The sequence below is a fragment of the Zosterops lateralis genome (genome assembly GCF_965231275.1).
Source record: "Zosterops lateralis genome assembly, chromosome: W".
In the NCBI taxonomy this organism is placed as follows: Eukaryota; Metazoa; Chordata; class Aves; order Passeriformes; family Zosteropidae; genus Zosterops; species Zosterops lateralis.
The window spans coordinates 21,458,269-21,479,525 of NC_139801.1; the positions used below are offsets into that span (position 1 = coordinate 21,458,269).

General features: G+C 45.8%; 1 protein-coding gene across 6 annotated transcripts in view; it reads left to right on the plus strand.

Annotated features, from left to right (window-relative positions):
- Positions 1-21,257, plus strand: part of LOC310922231 (fibroblast growth factor 13) — a gene marked incomplete at its 5' end in the record, with an annotated part of 329,490 nt that overhangs the window by 154,862 nt on the left and 153,371 nt on the right. For 5 of the 6 annotated variants that reach the window (XM_083882686.1, XM_083882683.1, XM_083882687.1 and 2 more), the window contains one exon: positions 19,242-19,409. The exons of the other annotated variant lie outside the window; for it this stretch is intronic. In XM_083882686.1, coding sequence (XP_083738812.1) covers positions 19,244-19,409 — 166 coding nt within the window. The remainder of the gene's footprint in view (positions 1-19,241; positions 19,410-21,257) is intronic. 6 annotated transcript variants of the gene reach the window in all.

Here is a 21,257-nt window from a genome sequence, read left to right on the forward strand (position 1 = left end):
AAATGCAGTACTGAGGAGTCCTCACTTGCGGCGCGGGTCCGAGCTGCTGGCCCCCGTCTCACTCACACACACATTCGCACATCTCCTGCTCCTGCCACCGAGTTTATATTTACCTGGTGCTCCTCAATGGCGCCCCCTTGTGGTTGCCATGTGTCCCTCGAGGCTGGCGTGCATTGTCCTCTTTGGTCCAGGAGGCCAGCTGTCCAGGAGGTCCAAGGTGGGCAGCGCCTTCCCGTCTCGGTCCTCTTCTGGGCGTGGCCAATCCCGGACGAGCTCCCAAGTTGTTAAAAACGGGTGGAGATAATATTTTTCTCCTTAAAATGCCTTTATTAATCAGCTCTTACAATGGTTGCTCGAGGGGTTTTGGCAGCCCGGTGCATCCTGGAGGAGGAGGGTCCTTGTCAGCTCTGTAGCAGGAAGTTCAGCAGGGCTGCAGAACTCTTCCCTCGTCGGGAGTGTTCCCGGAGTTCTGAATTCCCTTTGTTTGCCTCGGGGTCTCACTCCTGGTTTGGTACTTTTAAGTCACAGAGAGTCACAAAAACTGGAAAAATCAGTTCCACTGATCCTCTAGGGTTCACACGGCCTAGTATTGGTTCTTGTGGGTTTAAATTTTACTTAGGTTTATTTTTATAAGGGGTTTTTGGTGTTAAAAGGGTCTCGAGATGCACCTGGGATTTTTAATTTGCATGTACGGGGTCGCTCCGGGGCACAGGGGCTGCAGGCTCTAACAACCTCATGGCAGTTTCGCAATCAGATATGGCGTCTCGGAGGTCTCAATGGTGGCGGGGCTGTGAGGTGGGGACGAAGCGTGTTCTTTTTGGAGCGGGGCGGCAGTCTGGCGGCCGCCCGGCTGGGTGCACCACGTGGTGGTTTTGCGGGCTTTGGGGTTTTCTGCGCCGGGCTCGGGCCGGGGCCAGCTGCCGCGGCGGCGGTTTGGCGGCCCGGGGATGCGGCACAGGAGCCCGGGGACGCGCCGTCTAGCAGCGGCGGCTGGCCGCCCGGCGGCAGCGGCGGGGGCGCCCGGTCCCGCGGCTGCCGGGGGACGCGCTGTTTTATTGGCGCAGCTGCAGGCCGAGGCTGTGATGGGAACGAAGCGCGGCGGGCCGCTCTTATTGGCTGTGCCGCGCTGGCGCGGTTTGGGCTGGGAAGTCCGAGGCAGACTCCCGATGGCGGCGGCTGCGGGCGGGGACCGCGAGGACGCCAGGAGTCAGACCCTGCGGCGGCAGGAGCGGGGGTCGGGGCCAGGCGGCCCCGCTCACTTCTGGTTTTTTTTCGGCGACTGGGGTCCCCGCGGTGGGCACGGAGGAGCGGCCGCGTCGCGGAGCCAAGTGGGAGCTGTGCGGCATGCTTATCAGCCACGGGGGCTCTCTTGTGGCTTCGGTGGCGGGCGGGCAAGCTTCCTCTTCTCCGGCTCTGGCGGGGGGCGGCGGGAGCGGGGAGCTACGGAGCGCTCCCCGAGTCTGCATTTAGGGGGACGAAGGCCCTTGCGCGGTGCCGACGGCGACCGCGACGCGACGGGCCTGCAAGGCAACCCCAGCCGCGCTGCCGGGGTGACCCCCTTGGACGGCGATTGATCGCGCAGACAGCCGCCCGCACGGGGGAGAACCGGGGGCGAGGCCCGCGCCTCCCTTCGAAGCCCTCTCTCTCGGTCCTCGGCATTCACTTCGGCATCGGGGGGACTGCGGTTTTTAAAGAGCTCTCTCCTTTTTGCTTGCCAAAATAAACATTCAAGATATTAATACACTTATTACATAACAATCAAGGGTTTCAATTCTCCAAATTTCATTTTTTTCACAGCGAGAGACAAAAAACTGTTTACCAACACTTTAGGGCATAGTCAGTTCAGTACTGTCTTTTGTGGGTCCGGATTTTGCATCAGTTTGTCTTGGCTGGGGATTTTTGGTGCCGATTATGTTCTGGTTTACAGCAGGGTTTTATGGGTGTTCTACTAATTTTCATGCCAGCAGGAAATGCCGGCGGAGCGCACGTGGGCAAAAATGCACACGGGGCGCCCATTGTGGCCGGCAGTGCTTGAGAACTGGCGCAGCAGCAGGGCGCGCAGTGGCTGGGGCAGACTCGCACTGTTGGGGGCGCGGGGCCACGCCGGCAATGGATCGGGCGGCGGTGGCAGCTGTGGGGAGGAGAAGGCGCACGGTTCCGGCAACAGTGGGGGCGCGGAGCCGCGCCGGCGGGCCGGGGCCGCCGCGGCGGCTCCGGCTCCGCGGCGGCAGCGGCGGTTCTGGCCCCCTCCAGGGAGCGCGGGCATGGAGAACAAGACCCCTCGTCCCCTCCGAGGCGGCGGCGCCGGCCTGGGGGCGGCCGCGGCGGCTGCACAGGGAGCGGGGTTGTTGGTTTCCAAAGAGCAAATGTGCTCCCTGCCTTTGCAGGGAGACCACGGAGGTGGCTCTTCACTGCTACACCACAGGGACTTACAATTACAAACTATTTAGAACATTAATACACTTATTACACAACAATTAAGAGGATTTTAACACTTTAAACTTTTAACATATATAACCAGGAATCTTTAAACTCCATTTCTTTCAGGGCTACATTAATAATTTAATTCTCATTAAAGTTATGGTACACAATTCTAATATTTCATAAGCAGCAAACTATAGCTGTCCAAAGCTCTCAAAAACTGCTAGTTTCCCACTCATCCTGGATCTTTCTAGCAGGTCTGTGTGCACCTTCTCCTCTGCATGCTTGATTTTCACCACACTTGAAGGATATTCTCTTTGAAACATTGACATTCTTTGCTTTTTCTTCCAAACTTTGTCAATGAAGAACGCAAGTTCACTGTAGTGACACAAATTGTCACAATGATTTTTAAATTTACCGTGGGCTGGCCAGAGTGGGTTTTATGGTAGACAGGGATGAGTGAGGATCATATTTCCATCTGGAGTTGCTGTCCATCTCCTCCTGTGTTCTGTGATGCTCCTGTCCTGTGTTGTTGAAGCAGAAAGAGAAATGTCTGCTCCAGCATCTGGTGTGGCAGCCACAGCTTGATCCCAGGAGCCAAATCATTGGTGGCTGTGCAATTTGTTTGGTTTATCTTCTGCAGCTGGCCAAGCAGGTCCTGCTGTCCAGTGTCCTCCTTTGAGCCATGCAGTGTCCCCAGTTCCACCCTGGTGTGCTCCCTGCTCCCTATGCCTGTTGCTTCCCATACACACACTCCTCAAAAACGAAGAGCACCCTGTGAATTACTGTCTTGTCTGCTGTGCTGCATGCACCAACCCACCTGTTTGGAAAGCAGCCAGCTTGCATTTATTTTAGCAGATGGGAAAAGCAGGAAACCACTCAGAACAGGCGGAGAAGAAATATTAATTAATTCATTCATTCAGGGGCAAGCACAGCAAAGTGGTGAGCTGTGCTGCAGAGTTCAAAAAAGAGTGGGCACATCTGGCATGGCAAACCCACAGATCCTGATGGCTGGGAAGGGAAAGATGCTGGGTCTGCACAATGAAGAGTAAATTGGAGCTGTTCCTTAGCCCCTGATGAGCAGGAGTGTGGACATGTTGTCACAGCTCAGATGCAGGAGGCTGACAGCCCTGCCTGCAAACTGAAGTTCTCCCAGACCAGGCTCTCACAATCAGAATTGTTCAGGGAGGAAGAGACTCGGAGATCATTGAGCCAAACCATTTCCCCAGCACTGCCATGTTCACCATTAGAGCGTGTCCCCAGGTGCCACATCTACATTTTACATCTTTTAAATCCCTCCAGGGGCTGTGATTCCCCGCATTGCTGGGCAGCTGATCTCACTGCCCAGCAGCCCTTCTGTTGAAGCAATGTTTTCTAATACCAAACCTCCACTGAAACAGCATTCTGCTGGTGACACCAGGCTTGGGACAAGGTATTGATGGGCTGGCTCTTCCTGTTTCTTCCCTTGTTATTCCCTGCAGCTGCAGGGGTAGAGCAGAACACTCCTTGTGCTCTTTATCTTTTGACTGAGGCACCAGTCTCCCTTGCTTGCCCTTGGACTTCTTGTTGCAACTTCATTGCTGCCCACCTGCACAGTCAGTAAATCCTCAATAAATATCAATCTTAGGCTGTACAGGATAGGAAGCTTTCTCTGCACATCAGGAGCTCAAGCCAAGGCAGCAGATATCCCCAAGAAGTGGGTCCAGTTTGCATCTTGGCCCTTCAGTTCCCGTCCTTGCACGTGTGCATGGTTGTTGCCCGATCCCGAGAGAAAACACAAACCAACAGAGTGTCAGTTTATGCGGTGCTTTATTCAGGGCCCTGGGGACCTGAGGACTAGCGTCCTAAGTCAGTGTCCCAAGTTGGTTACAAAAGATGCTCATCTTTTATACCTTTGTTACAAGTCTTACTTCATCAGTCTACGTGCAGTTTCCTACATACTTCACTTCAAACATTCACATTCATCTTCTAGATAACCTTTCTAACGGTTATAAATTTTGCATGCTTGCTTTAGCTAAAATTAAGGTTAATTTTCTAAGCTCAACTCCCACCATAGAAAACATTTTATTGGTAACAATGTAATCATATTTCACAAGTAATCTGTATATCTGTATGTACTACATGCTCTACTAAGTCCTTTAAACGTTGTTCCTTGCATCAGCAGATTCTCAGGCCTCATTTCTCAGGCTTGGTTCCCAAGGGCCTGTACCAGGAACCAACTCCTTAGCCTAACTACTGCTAACGGAGGCCTTATGGCAACAACTCCCCCCTTTTGAGCATTCTTCAACCAGTTGCAAGGATGCTCAATTTTCTTCTTCATGCAACAGTCTCTATATAAGATGGTGGTGGAGTAATTCTTGTCATGACTTCATTTCGGGTCATGGCCTTCATGACTCTTCTCGTATGCATTCTTTCCCTAAAGATCATTCCTAAGAAACAACAATATGCTACAAAAATAATCACAACCAAGATTATAATCATTATTACATATTGAATAACAGAGGATATCCAACCAGAAACCTGGATCCCTAAGGAGCTAAATATTGCTCCAATCCAATTGTGTTCAGCATCTTCTTTGGTTTCCTGTATCTTAGACTCTATATCTTCCAATTGACTTATGTCTTTTTCTACTTCCTTCGTAACGTTTGGGATATGGATACAGCAATGATCTGTTCTATCATGTAGGTACCCGCAGACACCATGTTCTTTTAATAACAACATATCCAATGCCATTCGATTCTGTATAGCCATCCTACTAGTTGCTTGTAGCTGCAAATTCAAATCCTTAAACCCCTTTTTAGTGGCTGATGCTAATCTCTCAGTTTGTCCCAAAAGCCGGTAGAGCATTTCCCTATTTCTATAGGTCGATATGGGAGAAAATAATGATTCTAACATCCAACCTAATTTGACCCCTCCTGATGGTTCATGCCATTCATCTTCTGGATTTATTCCCTCCATGACCTCTCTTTTATTCCTCCTTCCTATGTCCAAATCTGTCAATCTTGATTGTTTCCAGAATGGGCATAATGTGGGCACTCCCAACGTTATTTGGGTTACCAATCCATCTATAGGTATATGTGTGGTCCACATTCCATGTCCCATGACCCATACTAAATTCCCTGGACTCCTTATGGTAGTAGATTTGCAATTCACCTGTTTTTGCCCTTTTAATTCTCCTTTTATAGAGTGGTTGTATCCTCTACATTCACATCCCCATTTCAGCAAAATCTTCACTGGTACCAGCCCTATCTGCTCTCCTGGTGTATCACACGTAATTACCCTTGTGCAATTCCATGACTCTACTTTCTCTGTCATTTTCCTATGACTTGTTTCTGCTGTTAGGACATGGGCATGTGTCTGGTTCTTTCTACCAGTCCATTGTATACACCATCCAATTTTCCCTAGATAACTATATGTTTCCAGCAAGCTTGGCCCCCAGATTGCTTGCCATGTAGTCCACTCTTCCTTGCCATCCTGGCAAACTACTTCATAGTAATATTTTGTAGTGGGCATTTTATGCGATTGTACCTCATCATATTCACACCATCCTACATTTTTGAATCGTCCAATCGTGATGAATTTGGAATTGGGTAAGGCTTCACAATCCCCTCTGCTTCCAGGTGATGACCGCTGTTTACAGAGAATCGTTGTTTTAACTGTCCACTCAGTACGATTATGCAACTCTTTCCTACATTCCTTTGTCCCATTTCTGGTGATCGGGGGCATTTCAGTGATAGGAATAATTGCCCAGGGTATAGGATCTCCTGCTGTATGAATTTGTTCTGCCCCCTGTCTCCTCCACTTTACATTGACTTCTTCGGATCCAACTTTCTGGTTGTCCGTGAACAGACAGGTCATAGACACATTCATTCCTTCCATCATCACTATTTTGGGTTCGAGTTCTGTAATAACTTCTTGACTCGGGTGTAATGTATCCAATTGTCGATCCCCTCGACTTTTACTGCGGTGAAGGTGGTCATGATCACTTGTCGCGGGCCTTCCCATGTTTCTTTCAGGGGATCTGTGTTCCAATTCTTCACGTAGACCTGGTCTCCCGGCTGGATGTCATGGACAGGATTTTCCAGCGGCAGGGGTCTGTTCCATTGCAGGGCTCCTTTTAGGGCAGTAAGTACCTTGTTCAGAGACAACACATAATTAAAGAGCACATCATTCCCTACTACATGAGGGTCTCCCTTTAATACTGTAGCATGATATGGTCTGCCATACAGTATCTCGTATGGACTTACTCCTATCCTCTCCCGGGGTTTAATCCTAATTCTTAACAAGGCTAATGGCAGGGCCTGAGGCCACTGGATTTTGGCCTCCTGACAGATTTTCTTAATCTGTCCTTTCAGGGTTTGATTCATCCTCTCCACTTGTCCGCTGGATTGAGGCCTCCATGGGGTATGCAAATTCCAAGTAACATCTAACAGTCGGGCGACTGTCTGTACCACTCCTGCCACAAAATGAGGTCCCCTGTCAGAAGAGATTCCCAATAGAACCCCAAATCTCGGAATGATTTCTCTCATTAATGTTTTCACTACTTCTTTGGCCTGATTAGTTCTGCAAGGGAATGCCTCTGGCCATCCCGAGAATGTGCAGACATACACCAGCAGATACTTGTATCCTTGTGATTGGGGCAATTCGGAAAAATCTATTTGCCAATAATCTCCTGGCTCTGCCCCTACCTGTAATTTCCCTAGTTGTATCTGCTTCCTCACTACTGGATTATTTTTAAGGCACACTGGGCACATGGCATTCACTCGTTTAGCCATTGTTAACATCTGGTTAGAGATAATTTCCCTCTTCAGAAATTTTACCAATACCTCTGCTCCCCAGTGGCATTTATTATGCTCAGTTTCTAAAATCACCTTCATCAATTTGGTAGGGACCACTACTTGGCCAGTCCCAGTCACATACCATCCCATTGCATTCTTCTGGGCCTGGACCAGCTGTGCCAATTTCTCATCCTCAGCGGAATAACTGGGTTTTTGTCCCATATAAGGTTGTACCGGTCCTACCTTCGTTGGAATCAGCGCCATTTCAGTCCAGACCTCTCTGGCAGCTTTCCGTGCGATTAAATCAGCCAGCCGATTCCCTCGAAAAATCTTTCCCTCATCTTTCTGGTGTCCTTTCACATGCATCACAGCCACTTCCACTGGCTTATACACAGCTTCTAGTAGCAGCAGGATCTCATTCCGATGTCGAATGGATGTCCCCTGTGAACTTAACAGTCCTCTCTCTTTCCATAAAGCCCCATGTACGTGCAGAACTCCAAATGCATTTTTTGAATCTGTCCATATATTTACCTTTTTCCCACTGCTCAGGACCAGGGCTCTGGTTAATGCTATAATTTCAGCCTTCTGTGCAGATGTTCCTGGGGTGAGGGCCTTAGCTTCTACCACCTGCGTGAGGGTCACCACTGCATACCTGGCATACCTGGTTCCATTCTCTACGAAGCTGGATCCATCGGTATACAGTTCCCAGTCTGGCACCTCCAGGGGCACATCTCTCAGGTCCGGTCGGCTAGCGTATACCTGTTCGATGGTTTCCATACAGTCATGTGTTAATTCGCCCTCATTCTGCTCACTGCGGAGGAACTCTGCTGGATTGATGCAATTAGTCACTTTGAGCTCAACATCATCCTGTTCTCTGAGCAATGCATGGTATTGTAACAATCTGCTAGAGGACATCCAATGCCCCCCTTTTTGTTCCAAAACTGCCAGTACCATATGGGGCACAAACACCTCCATCTTTCTCCCCAGAGTCAATTTTCGGGCCTCCTGGATCAGTATCACTGTGGCTGACACTGCCCGCAAGCATGCCGGCCATCCTGCGCTCACAGTGTCCAGTTGTTTAGAGAAATACCCAACAGGCCTCTTCCACGATCCGAGGGTTTGGGTTAGTACGCCCAGGGCTAGTCGCTGCCTCTCATTGACGTATAGCTGAAAGTCTTTATTTAAGTCTGGTAGGCCGAGTGCAGGTGCCTCTTTCAAGGCCCGTTTCAGATCTAGGAAGGCCTTCTCCTGTGGTTTGTTCCACTGCAGTTGAGACTCTTTTAAAGCTTCATAAAGGGGTTTAGCCATTAGCCCAAAGTTTGGTATCCAGCGTCTACACCAACCCACCATTCCTAAAAAGGATCTTAATTCTTGGTGGTTTCGGGGTGTGGGTATTGCACAGATAGCTTCAACTCTATTGATTCCCAATTTCCTTACCCCCTTTGAGATTTCACAGCCTAGGTATATCACACTCTCTTGGGCTAATTGGGCCTTTTCCTTCGAAACCCGATATCCTCCTTGTCCCAGCATATTCAGCAGTTCTATGGTTAGGGTTAAACAGACCTCCCGTTGTTCTGTAGCCAAAAAGATGTCGTCCACATACTGGAGGAGAACGTAAGAGAAGGGTGATTCTCTTACCTGAGTCATCTTCCATTCCTCTAGCTCTTTGGCTAATTGATTTCCAAAAATTGTAGGAGAATTCTTAAATCCTTGGGGAAGTCGTGTCCAAGTGAGCTGCCTTTTTCGTCCGGTATCTGGGTTTTCCCATTCGAAGGCAAAATATTTCCTACTTTCTAATGCCAGTGGGATGCAGAAGAAGGCATCTTTTAGATTGATAACTGTAAACCATTGGAATTTCTCTGACACAGATGTTAACAAAGTGTACGGATTGGCCACCACCGGGTGAATGTCTTTGACAATGTTATTTTTTGCCCTTAAATTCTGCACTAGTCTATACTTACCATTTGGCTTCCTTACAGGAAAAATGGGGGTGTTGAATTCAGATTCACATTCCTGTAATATCCCTAGCGTAGTGAACTGAGTGATTAAAGGGGCTACCCCTCTCCGGGCTTCCAACTTTATGGGGTACTGTTTTACCCTAACAGGTTGTGCTCCCTCCTTTAATTCAATTACCACTGGCTGGGCTGCTTTGGATTTTCCCGGGGCTCCTGTTTCCCAAACCCAAGGTACTACTGCCTGTTCTATTTCCCCTGGGACGGGGGTAGGTTCAACTTCTTTAATTACAAACAATTTGGACAATTGTTCATCTGGTATTTCCAGTTTAACTCTTCCTTTTTCAAATATTTTTTTTTCATTTAATTGTGACAATAGATCCCTTCCAAGAAGAGACTCCAGACAGTTAGGTAAATATAAAAACTGATGATCAAACGCCTTCCCTCCAAATTTAATATCTAGGAGCTGTAGAAAAGCCCTTTCTTCAATTTTTCCCATAGCCCCCACAACTTGAATTTTAGTATCACTTAATGATCCTAATTTTGTGTTTAATGCTGAATGTGTTGCTCCAGTGTCCACTCCTAATTCATGTTCTTGTCCCCCAATTTCTAGGGTTACCTTGAGATCCCGGTCTTGTCAGCTCTGATTCTGATAGTTTCCTAAAACAAATGCTTGAGCGCCATCTGCTGTCCCTGATGCGAAAGTTCCCATATTTCCCATAGTAGTTGCTTCGTTCCCCATTCCCAATCTCACTGGACATTCGTTTTTGCAATGCCCCATCTGCTTACAAAAGCCACATTGATTAATATCCAACCTTCCCTGGACCCCAAACACATTCCCAGCTCCCCCTCTTCCCTGACTTTGTAGAATTCTCCTGCGACCAATACCTCCTCTCCCTCTTCCCCGCCCTCTTCCTCTAGCTTCACCCCCCACAGCCTGCTGTAGCGCTGCTAACATGCTAGCCTGATGCCTTTTCACTGTTTCCTTCTTCCTATTATTATACACTTTCCAAGCAACTTCCAACATCTTCTCTAAGTTCCTTGTGTCCTCCCCCTCTAATTTCTGTAACTTTTTTCTAATGTCTTCCTGCGACTGTCCCATAAAAATCAAGGCCAATTGTAATTTTCCTGATTCTCCTTCCACTTCTAAATTAGTATATTTCCTGGCTGTCTCCTTTAGCCGTTCTAAAAATGCAGAAGGAGATTCATTTTTATCTTGCCTTACAGAATATAATTTAGACCAATTTAAAGTTTTAGGTATTCCAGTCCTAACTCCTTCAATCAGCAACTCCTGGTAGTCTCTAAGCCTTTTCCAACCCCTGTTTGTGTTCGGGTCCCACCCAGGATCCTCTCTTGGCACCAAATCATTCAAAGTTCCCTCAGCCAGCTGCAACTGCACCATTTCCCTAGCTCTCTCCGTCATGACCCGTAATACCATCTCCTTTTCTTTGGAGTCCATTAATGTATCTAGTAAAACTTGTAAATCATTCCAATCAGGATTCTGAGTTTTTATCACCATTTTAACCACGCGAGCCACTCTTTCTGGGTCCTCCCGATATGACCCTGCTGACTGCTTCCAGATCATCAAATCGCCTGGGGAAAATGGGACTTTAATCACTACTTTCTCTCCTTGCGCCCCCATCGTTTCCCTCAATGGGGCCATCAATTGAGGCTCCTCTCAACCCTTTCTCCCTTTTCTAGTTCTTTCAGCTAAGGGAGTTCTTGGCTTCTCTTTCACCTTTCTCGCAGGTGACTCTTGAGTATCACTTTTCCCTGAGCCCCAGGAAACCACTTTCTCCTTCTCCCCACATTCTGCTCCATCCTCTTCTTCAGAGGATTCTAAAGGGGGGGTACTAGGGGATACAAGCAACGAAATGTCTTCCTCTGTACTCATTAACTTACTTATACACTCATCACATTTACTTCTATTTTTACATCCTAAGCAACCATCTCCATTCTCTGTCTTTTGCAAGATCATAATTCCACACTCCTTTTGCCACTCTGGTTTGTTTTTGAGAGCATAAAACAAATCAAGATAAGGTATCTCATCCCATTTCTCATTATTCTGTAAGAAGCACATCAAGGGGGTTATAACATCAGGGTTAACAGATCCATTCAAAGGCCATTCTGGGCCACCAGTTTCATATTGTGGCCACCAATGATTACAATAATCAATCATTTTACCTTTATGTAACTCTTGGTGGAATCCTTCCCTTTTCCACCTTCCCAGTAAACATCCCAAAGGGGAATTCCCGGGGATTTTATCATTGGATTGTACCAAAGCTTTAAAGGTTTTAAATGGCATCATATTTCACTCCTTCTAGTTGCTTACACACACACACACACGCACAAAATATAGATAGACTCAAACACCAATACTAATATTAATACCAGTGTCAATACCAATACCAATACCAATACCAATCTTGCCACTTCTCGTCGCCGCGAGGGGCAAGTGCCGATCCTGCGAGACTTTCGCCTCGTCTGACGGTCGGCGCCTAGGCTCTCCAGACCATAGACGTCTTTCGCCCAACCCTGCGGGAATCGCCGCCCCGTCTTATTAGGCAGGCACCCAAACCTAAAGAATAAAGCACCTTCGGGCCTACCTTTCCACAGTTGTCCGTCAGGCGCGGGGTCGGGCGCGGGTCGATGACTCCCCAGAAATCACTTGGTGCCAGCGTGGAGTTGATCAGCTCGCGAACCGCCCCAGCCACCTCCGGAGTCCTGCCGCGGTCGCCAGAAAACTGTTGCCCGATCCCGAGAGAAAACACAAACCAACAGAGTGTCAGTTTATGCGGTGCTTTATTCAGGGCCCTGGGGACCTGAGGACTAGCGTCCTAAGTCAGTGTCCCAAGTTGGTTACAAAAGATGCTCATCTTCTATACCTTTGTTACAAGTCTTACTTCATCAGCCTACGTGCAGTTTCCTACATACTTCACTTCAAACATTCACATTCATCTTCCAGGTAACCTTTCTAACGGTTATAAATTTTGCACGCTTGCTTTAGCTAAAATTAAGGTTAATTTTCTAAGCTCAACTCCCACCATAGAAAACATTTTATTGGTAACCATGTAATCATATTTCACAAGTAATCTGTATATCTGTATGTACTACATGCTCTACTAAGTCCTTTAAACGTTGTTCCTTGCATCAGCAGATTCTCAGGCCTCATTTCTCAGGCTTGGTTCCCAAGGGCCTGTACCAGGAACCAACTCCTTAGCCTAACTATTGCTAACAGAGGCCTTATGGCAACATGGTGAGGTCGTGGTTCCAGCTGCATCCCTGAATGGCCAGGGCAGAGCTCATCCAGGGCTGTCTGGTGACACATGGGTGCCTGGAATAGCTGGGAGATAAGGCTCCCTGCAGAAATCCTGGTGCCATTTCCACAGGGGAAAGAGGAGATGCATTCTTAGAAGCATTTATCAACACATTTTTGATGTTTTTATGTCTTTGTCTTTATTATCCACAAGGATCTAAATGCAGCCTTATCTGGGCTAGTCTTTTCAGAGGATAACAGCCTATTACTGCTAGCACTTAATCCAATTACTCTTTTAGGTCAAGGAGGAGTGTTCTGTGCTCATATTTTTTTGGAAGATCTGAAAACAGTTATTCTGTGTGTTGACCCAAAGAGAGCATATTTCAGAATTTTTCAGCAGATTAAAAAGTTAAGAAATTTCTACATATTTTGGAGGAAACATGGTTGAAAGAGCTGTTAGCTTTCAATTTTGATCACAAGACAGTCACTTATTTAAAATATAAAGATATTTCACAATGGAAAGTAGTTTCAAATCAGAAAATAAATCACTATCTAAAATCATCAGAGAAATTCTTTGATGTGGGAATGAAGGTGGAGCTGTGCAAACCTTAAGAATGAATACAGCATGAAATATTTTGCCTAAGGTAGGTTTCAGCCATATAATTTTGGCTCACTTGATTCCTGGTTCTCTAATAAGGATTCCATCGAGTGTCTCAGCAGGGGGTGTGCAGTAGTTGTGTGCGATCCATCCAAAGCAGGGAGCAGCTCTGGCCTGGAGAGGAGAAGCCCAGCTGTGTGTGAGCTGCAGCAGCTCTCCGTGGAGTTTGTTCCACTGATGCTGTAGGTGTGGCACTGGAAGGGCCATGGTGACCCTGCTGCTCTGCAGGGGCTTGGCCAAGCCCTGGGATCAGGACTGGGACATTCCACTCCTCCTGCAGACTTTGCTGCTCAAGGAATGAGCCCTCCAGGCAGGTTTAGGAGTTGGCAGGAATCTGTAGGGTGTGTGTTGCAGGCTTTGATCAGTTTGGGGCTGTTGGGGTGAGGTTGGGGCTCCCGTGGGTGCTGCTGGAGTCACAGACACACACAGGATCTGTGTGGGATGGGGAATCCTGCAGGGCAGGGGAAATGTTGAGGTGCAGGCTGCAGCTGCCTGTGGAGGTGTTTGTGACTGCCTTGCACAGCAGTCAGCAGGAGCTGGGACCTTGGCTTTACCACAAGAAGCATTCCTTAGACATCAGTGGTGAATTTAAAATATTCCTGTGATATTTATGCCATAAATAGGAGGTTGCCCTCTCTTTCCCACTGGAGACAGAAAAGCACTCACAGGCCATATACTGTTGAATCCCTAAAGCCTCAAGTTCTAATAACTGACTTCAGTCTAATTGAGATCAGCAGTTTGAGAACTCATTAGTTCAAGCAAGGAATTTGCTTTCCCGAGTGTTTGAGTTCTTGGAGACAGTTGCTGACCATCTCAAAACTACATTCTATTTATGCATGCCATAAAACTGTCCTTTAATATCAGTTCAGAAATAAGCAAAGGAAATAGTTGCCACAGAGGAAATTTATAGAATTGGTTTGAGAACAAAAGAGCAGGCGCTGCTTCCTTGTGAGAGTGGAGTTGGGCTGTCCCTGGCAGCCTCTCATTGTCACAGACCCTATCCAGCAGCAGCTTCCAGATGCAATGAGAGTTCATTTTGAGCCTACTTTTAATTCTGAAAAATCATCTAAAGAAAGTTGTGTCTTTCACAAGGTATTTTTGCTGCTTTGTTTCTTTCAGTTTGAAACAAGCTGGTGTGGTGCCTGGCTTTGGTGGTGTATTGGGGAGGAAGGAGTGATGCAAAATGAGGGACTCCAGAAATGGCTTGCCGTGAATAAAAATTAGAGAATTGGCTGCTTGTACTTCCTGTAATATCTGTCTTCATTGTGAAAACTGCAAGTCAGAGTCAACCAGACTTCAAAGTTGGGAGCACACAGCTGCAAGCTGAAAATAAGATTTCTGGATGATGCAGAAGTGCCAGGGCTGTTTGGTAAGAATAGTTCATCAAGATTTTGGCAAAGCTTAATAGTGAAATGGTTTGGATAGACTGTGTTGTCATTAAGAGGTTCTGAGTGTTTTATAACCCCAGAATAGATATTTTTTTCAATTAGCTTGTATGTTGTGCAGGTGGCTAACAAAAAAATCACACCTTCAACTGGGAGAAATTAGGAGGAAAACAAAGCAGTGATGAAAAGAAGCAAAGAGAATTTTTACTGCATGTATACCTGAGAGATTTTCATTAGCTGTCTCAACTAGGAAAATGTTATTACAGCAAAATACCTAACTTTCCTACCCTTTCCTGTCCTACAGGCAGTCACTTGAAGCAAGTTATTTTAGAGAGTTTTTTTTTTTTTTTTAATGTTCCTGTAAGGAGCTGAAAGCAACTTGATAGCCTAATGTTTTCCCCTAAAAGGAAAAAAAAAAATAAATTCCTGCATAACTCTCAACAGCCCCAGGGCCTGGGTAACCTCATTTATGACCTTTATTTCCTTTGTGTGGGTGAGGGAGGCAGAGGATGAAGGAGGTGCTCAGGATGAAGGAGGTGCTCATTGAGCATTGCTGTTCTGTGTCCCAGAGGTGATGGTGGGGAGGTGGGAGTGACAGTGGGGAGGTGACAGTGGGGAGGCATCAGCTGCTGCTCCCATTGTTCCAAAAAGTCATACTGGGGGAATGTTTTTTTTCCTCCCCTGTGCCAAAGAGAAGGGATTTCCTTCACTTTGTGGGTGCAGGATTTAAGAGGTGCTCTGATGCTCTCTGTGGCTTGAAGACCTCGTGTGTAGAGACACAACTTCAGTCCTTCCAAAATCCCAGCAAAACTAATTTATTGCAAGTGTAAGCGTCCTGGGGCTCACAGCATGTAAAACTAACCAGACTGTGAAAAGTTAGGGAACTGAGGAATGACCTCAAAATTTCATTCAAGGAGTGAATGGATCCATGGAAGGACAATTTTTTTTGTGTTAAATTGTGTCATACATACAAGAACAATAGTCCAACAGGAACGGGAGGATTTGTTTTGCCTGGATTTTATTTACCCTATGGTTGCTACAGCCTGTAGCTAGCAGAGGTGAAGCCTAGCTATGTAAAACCGGGGGAAAAGATATTTCCTTACAGCTTTATTAAACTCTGATTTACATCAAAGATTATTCAGTTGGAACCTGAGCCAAGGCCTATGGACAGGGTTGATGTTATGGTTTCTGTCAATTCTGAATGGGACTGAAATTCAGTTGGACATTAAAGAAAGACACAAACCAGCAGACTGTTTAGCTGGTGCATTTATATAAAGTAAACATGCTTGAATGTATCTTGAAAAACATCCTGGTGCCGGCAGACATCCTAAACATCACTTTCTCTCAGTAATGTTTACAGGAAGAAGAATTTTTTTTCCTACTGGTTTGTTGATGGCATGTTTTTATTAATGTAATTATTATTATTTTATTTGAGCTAAAGAATGTGCTACAGTTACTGCAGCTATTTTATATTTACTGCTAAGCAAATTCCTCTCGTATACACAGTTGCTGTGGATTTGGTCTCCATCAAATTGTGAGGGAAAGAAAAAAGGATTTATTTTTTTAAAGCTATGTAGTATTTATTTACCACTTTCATCTGAGAATATACAAGTTCTTTAGCAGTATATTAATGACCTGTGTCCATGACATTTGTAGTCTTATCCCTGTTTTATTCGTGGGAAGATGGGAATGTAGAGCACCAATGTGTTCTACCCATGAGGATGGGGAGTGCTTTAGGATGAAAGGGAAAAAAAGAGATTAGCTGCTTAAATACAAAGCAGAGGCAGAGCTGAATGTTGGAGGCTGACACGATGGTCCCACATGTGCCTTCAGGAAGGTGCCAAGGAAATGCAGATGTGCCCCAGTGCAAATTTCTTCTGTCTGCACTTGAGGACAGCATCCACATGCTGGGGTGGGGCTGAGTGTCTGCCAGGCTTCTCGTGGGTGCTGTGCTCCCACTCAGCTTGAGCATTCAGCTCGGGGGCTGGCTGGTGATCGTGCCCAGCTGAGCTGATGGAAAGCTGTGGATGTGGGCACTGCACAGGGGATATAAGCAGATCCCAGGCACTGCAGGCAGAGTCTGCATTGGGGGAAACAGCTGAGGGCAAACCTTGTCCTCTGCTACATATGGCACAGCATGTCAATTAAACACTGCTTCAGATTTCTGTTCATTCCCTAAAATTTACCGTTTCCCTCGTACTCTGGTGTACATGTGATTCTCTCATAAGTGTGGGTTTTATCCCATTGGCAAAATCATAGCAGATGCCTGGTGATATTTCTCCCTGTTCCAAAGTGCTTCTTTACAGTTGTTTGATAATGATCCTTTCATGGTTGTGCACTGATGATCTTCAGTCATAAGAGATGGCTGCCACCAGGTTTTTAAAGATTTTTACATTAGATTCCATGTAGTTGGAACTTGCCTGTGGGTTGGTTCTTGGTCCCCACACTGGAGGTCCTGGAGCTGTGATTTCAGTGGCTCCACCAGGGTGTGTGGCTGTCATCACAGCAGGGAAAAGGACACAGCAGGGTCAGGGGGTGTTCCTCGTTTTGTAATAAATTCTCAGCCTGACTTGAGGCCATTCATCTTGGCAAGAAAAGGTTTTAGCTGTTCCTCCAGAGCACTGATACCAGTTAAGTTATCCACGCATCATTCCAGCATTAGGGCTGTGTTCGTGCTGTGGTTCTTGGGGTTTGCTCCAGGTGTCAGGACTATGCTGGCCCTCAGAACAACCACTCATTGTCACCTGCTGTCCTTCTGTGTTGGGAAAGATGAACACTTCTGTGCTTCTGTTGACTTTGGGATGTTCGTCACTTATTGAAGGTGTGGGTCCTGTTGGGGTGTATTCACATTTAAATAAATCTGTGTGCAGGTGGTCATGGGGTGTGTCGGTGGCTGGTGAAGGACTGATTATGTTTTTTCCACCTCAGTTTGCCTGAGATGGCATAGGGGCCAACATAAAGATGTCAGGCAGCTGCTTGCCAAATACTTGACAAATGGGATCTGTCCTTGCAGTTGGTTTGCAGATGCTGCATGCTCTGAGCTTACATAAACCAGTAAATTTTTGAGGACTGACCCTTCAGGACCTGTTGATCCTTGGCTTATCTTGGGTGTTGACTCCTGGTAATTACTGCCAGCAGCTGCCCCTCAGTCTCAGGGCTCTGTGTGTTCCCTGAGCACATTCTGCCTTTCCTACAAGCCAGAGTAAAACTGGGATTGTTAAGGGTGGGATTAAATGGCAGCCCAGACCTTGTGCTCCATTGACCTGCTGCTCTTTTTTTAACCACTTGTGCTTTCCTACTTGATCATGCATCCCTTTTACTGGCACTTTATATAGATTATTAGTGTGGATTACTGATGCTGGGTGTAGTCTAATGAAGCAACAACAGCCAAAGTGCAAAGTTTCTCTGCTGGATTAACGAGATCTTGAGAGAAGGTGACTGCTCACTGTGAACAGAATGACTGTCAAGTTGAATTTATCACCCAGATATGACTCCTATCAGTGAAAAAAATACCAGTGCATGAGAATGCAATGGGATAATATTTGTTTGAGGGGATCCATGTTTATAATCTGACAGGTTTTTAAGACGTCCATGTGTTGGCAGATATTTAGGAAGCAGTTAAATTGTTAGAATTAATGGCCAACAGTTTGAGAACCAAATAAACTTACCTAGTGCACACTAGTGCATGTTTTAGACTATCCTGTCAGTAGTTACTTTTCTCATTACTGAAATTCTTGAATTTTTTTTTTTTGTTTTAGTTTTTGGTTTTCTTTCTCATAGGGTTGGGGAATCCAAGTTTGGTTTTGGTCTAGTTTTATATCTGTGTTATGCTATAAATAACAATTGGTGGTTAGAAGCTGTCTTGTGAAAAAGCAGCTAATTTTTTTCATGTGAGATGATCTGTGCCTAAAGCTATGAGCTGAGGAATCTCACTATCTCGGTTATTAAGGCTTCATTTTTTTAGATAGTGGAAAAGTGTTTCAATTCTTTCTGGTAATATAATACTTTGAGGTAGCTGGAACTTTCTTTATGCTATATATTTTATCTTTTTGCCATTTATTAGTCTGACCCCATTCAGAAATATTTCAGACTGCATATCCTTTATGTTATTAATGGCAGTATTGATTTATAAGATCAACTTTAAAAATTACTTGCTGTTTTACAAGAAAACCATCAGAAGGATTAATGTGCTTTCTCTTTGTACATCTACTCTTCTATCTGTTGAAAATGATGATGGACTCCAATGTCACTGGATTATCCTTGCTCTGAGGAATGTGGGGAAATTCGACATCCTGATAAAGGCACGTCCTCTGTGCTTTGGGGAGCAGATACCCCGGTGTGGCACTACCTGCAGCTGTGGAGTGATTGCTCACTGCTGTTAGTGCAGACATTGCCTATGGGCAGGCCATAAAAGCATGTTTGGTTTGCTTTTCTCTTAATCTGCATGCGGAATAGATAGAGGTGCTAGGGGAGAATAAAGCAAATATAGAAAGGAACTGTGTTGCTTTTCAGAGCGGGGTGTTATTCTACTGTTTATCAAAGCTGCATGAAATGGGATGAAGTGTTGAGGTTTATGAGAAGCATTGTTTATAAAAGTAAATGTTTTTTTTTTCCCCACCTTTCTATTACCATGACTGAGATATGTTGCACTTTAAAGTTTATTTTCCTTCCTATGAACCTTTCTTTCCCTCCTGTCTTTCCCCCACCCTGACGTTATGTAGTTGATTTGATTCTCGGGATTGCTTTCCTCGAGCTCTAACTTGAGTTCATTTTGTTATGTGGTGACCACAGTTATGGATGACGCTCCCCCTGGCACACAGGAGTACATTATGTTACGGCAAGATTCCATCCAATCTGCGGATTTAAAGAAAAAAGAGTCCCCTTTTCGTGCTAAGTGTCACGAAATCTTCTGCTGCCCACTGAAGCAAGTGCACCTCAAAGAGAACACAGAGCTGGAAGGTTTGTGGCACTATGGATCCATGTTCTGTTTGTTTTATTTCTTTCTCCATGTATGTCCCTGGGTGTGCTGTGTGTCCCCAGCCTGTGTCGGTGCGGGAGCAATGCACTCGTGTCTCTTTGCTTGCCTGTCAGTGCCTGGTGCTCCCACAGGACACTGTAACTTGAGCCACTTACAGGATCATTCCAGGAGAGAAGTGATGCTACTTTTTCTCAAATAAAGTTTGTTTGTTTCAGCTCTCATCATTACACACTGCCCTTTTTTTGGCTGCCAAAAGCTGCTTGCTACTGGTTCTTTGCAGTAACATTTCTGAAGCTGCACTCTGCTAAGTCTGACACTCAGATTCAGCTTGTCCCCAGCACCTTGCACTCCATAAGGCTTCTGCATAGTGCTAGAGAATGCTCATGGCAGCTGTTCTTGGGTGAAGCAGGATGAAGTTTGTATGTAACGCACGCCTGGTTGCATTTTGGGAAATGAAATGCATGCAGAGCAGAAAAAAAAATCGAGTAGATTGTTTTCCTTTTCAAATAAAGCAAAGGTATGGTCTCTCCTCATGCTGTGTTTAATGATATGAAATTGCCAATGAGGTATATCTTATTTGTCTAGTGTACATAAGATTAAGCTATTTTAAATTATATTTTTTAATACTTTCTTCTATTGTTCCTCATGTGTTTTGCATTACTGCTTGATATTCCACATGGTAAGCCTTCTACTTTTTGCATAAGCTCCAGTATCTGCCAAGACAAATAATGCTGCTGCTGGTAGAAGTGTTTTAAGATGAAATATTTAGGGCTGGATTTTGCCACAATCGAGTCTGCAGGAATGGCAGAACGAGCAGGTTGGAGTTCTTATTACAAATCACATGCATTATTCTCTCTGTAATGATGGACATCAGTTTCCGAGCTGTCACTATTAGCCCAAAATATTTCAGTCAATTGCTTTCTTCTGTTACATTCCCTAAATTTTACATGAATGTTTTTTGTACCACCTCTGGGAGATTCGTGTCTTTTAAAATAAAAGTTTTTTATTAAAATAGCATTTATCATCTCACCAGAAATATTAACTCTGATGCACATTCTGGTTTAAGGCCTGGGGAGAGGTTTCTGGTTTCAGTGATGATGTAACTGAATGTTAAAATCAGGGTTTGAAGAAAGTCCAGTTGTCCTTTCAGTTCTGGGACTGACTTGATAGAAGTTGTGATTTCATGACTCAGTAAACATGAAGGACAGGCAAATCCTATAGCACTCTTCTGGCTTAGCAGATGTCATGGATTTCTTGTCATCTGTCAGGGTTTGTGTTGTTCCTGAGTGAATTCTGAGCCCAGAAGTGTTCCTGTCAAGCTCCTCTAGGAAGATGATGGCAGCTGAGCTTCTATAGGTGTTCAGCACATGATACTGGGGGAGCAGGAAGATTCCATAGCCATGAGGCATGAAAGGTGGGCCCCACACCTGGCATCCCTGACTGACATGTTGTATTGTGAATTCTCCACGTGCTGGTGTTAAAATCCAGAAGCAGCTTGTGGTTATTTCAGTGGAACCTACACTGGGAACTGGATTCCTGCAGAAGACTAGCTCTTATCTGGGCTGATCATTTTGGTGAATAAATCACCAGTTACACCCCAGTGGCCTGTCAAAGAGGAGCAAGGAAAGCAGAGCAATGCTGGGCCTTTTCTCTCCAGAGTCTCTGAGGGACATGGCTGGGGAATTTAGGATCTGCTGGGAAAGGCTTGCATAGTGCAGGGAAGGCCTGGAGAGCATCAGTGTGGCCGTGGTGTTGCCTGGAAGCCAAGAGTTGCTGCTCTTAGGTTCTCCATAAATCTGCAGTGTCTGTCTCCAGCAGCAGCTGTTACT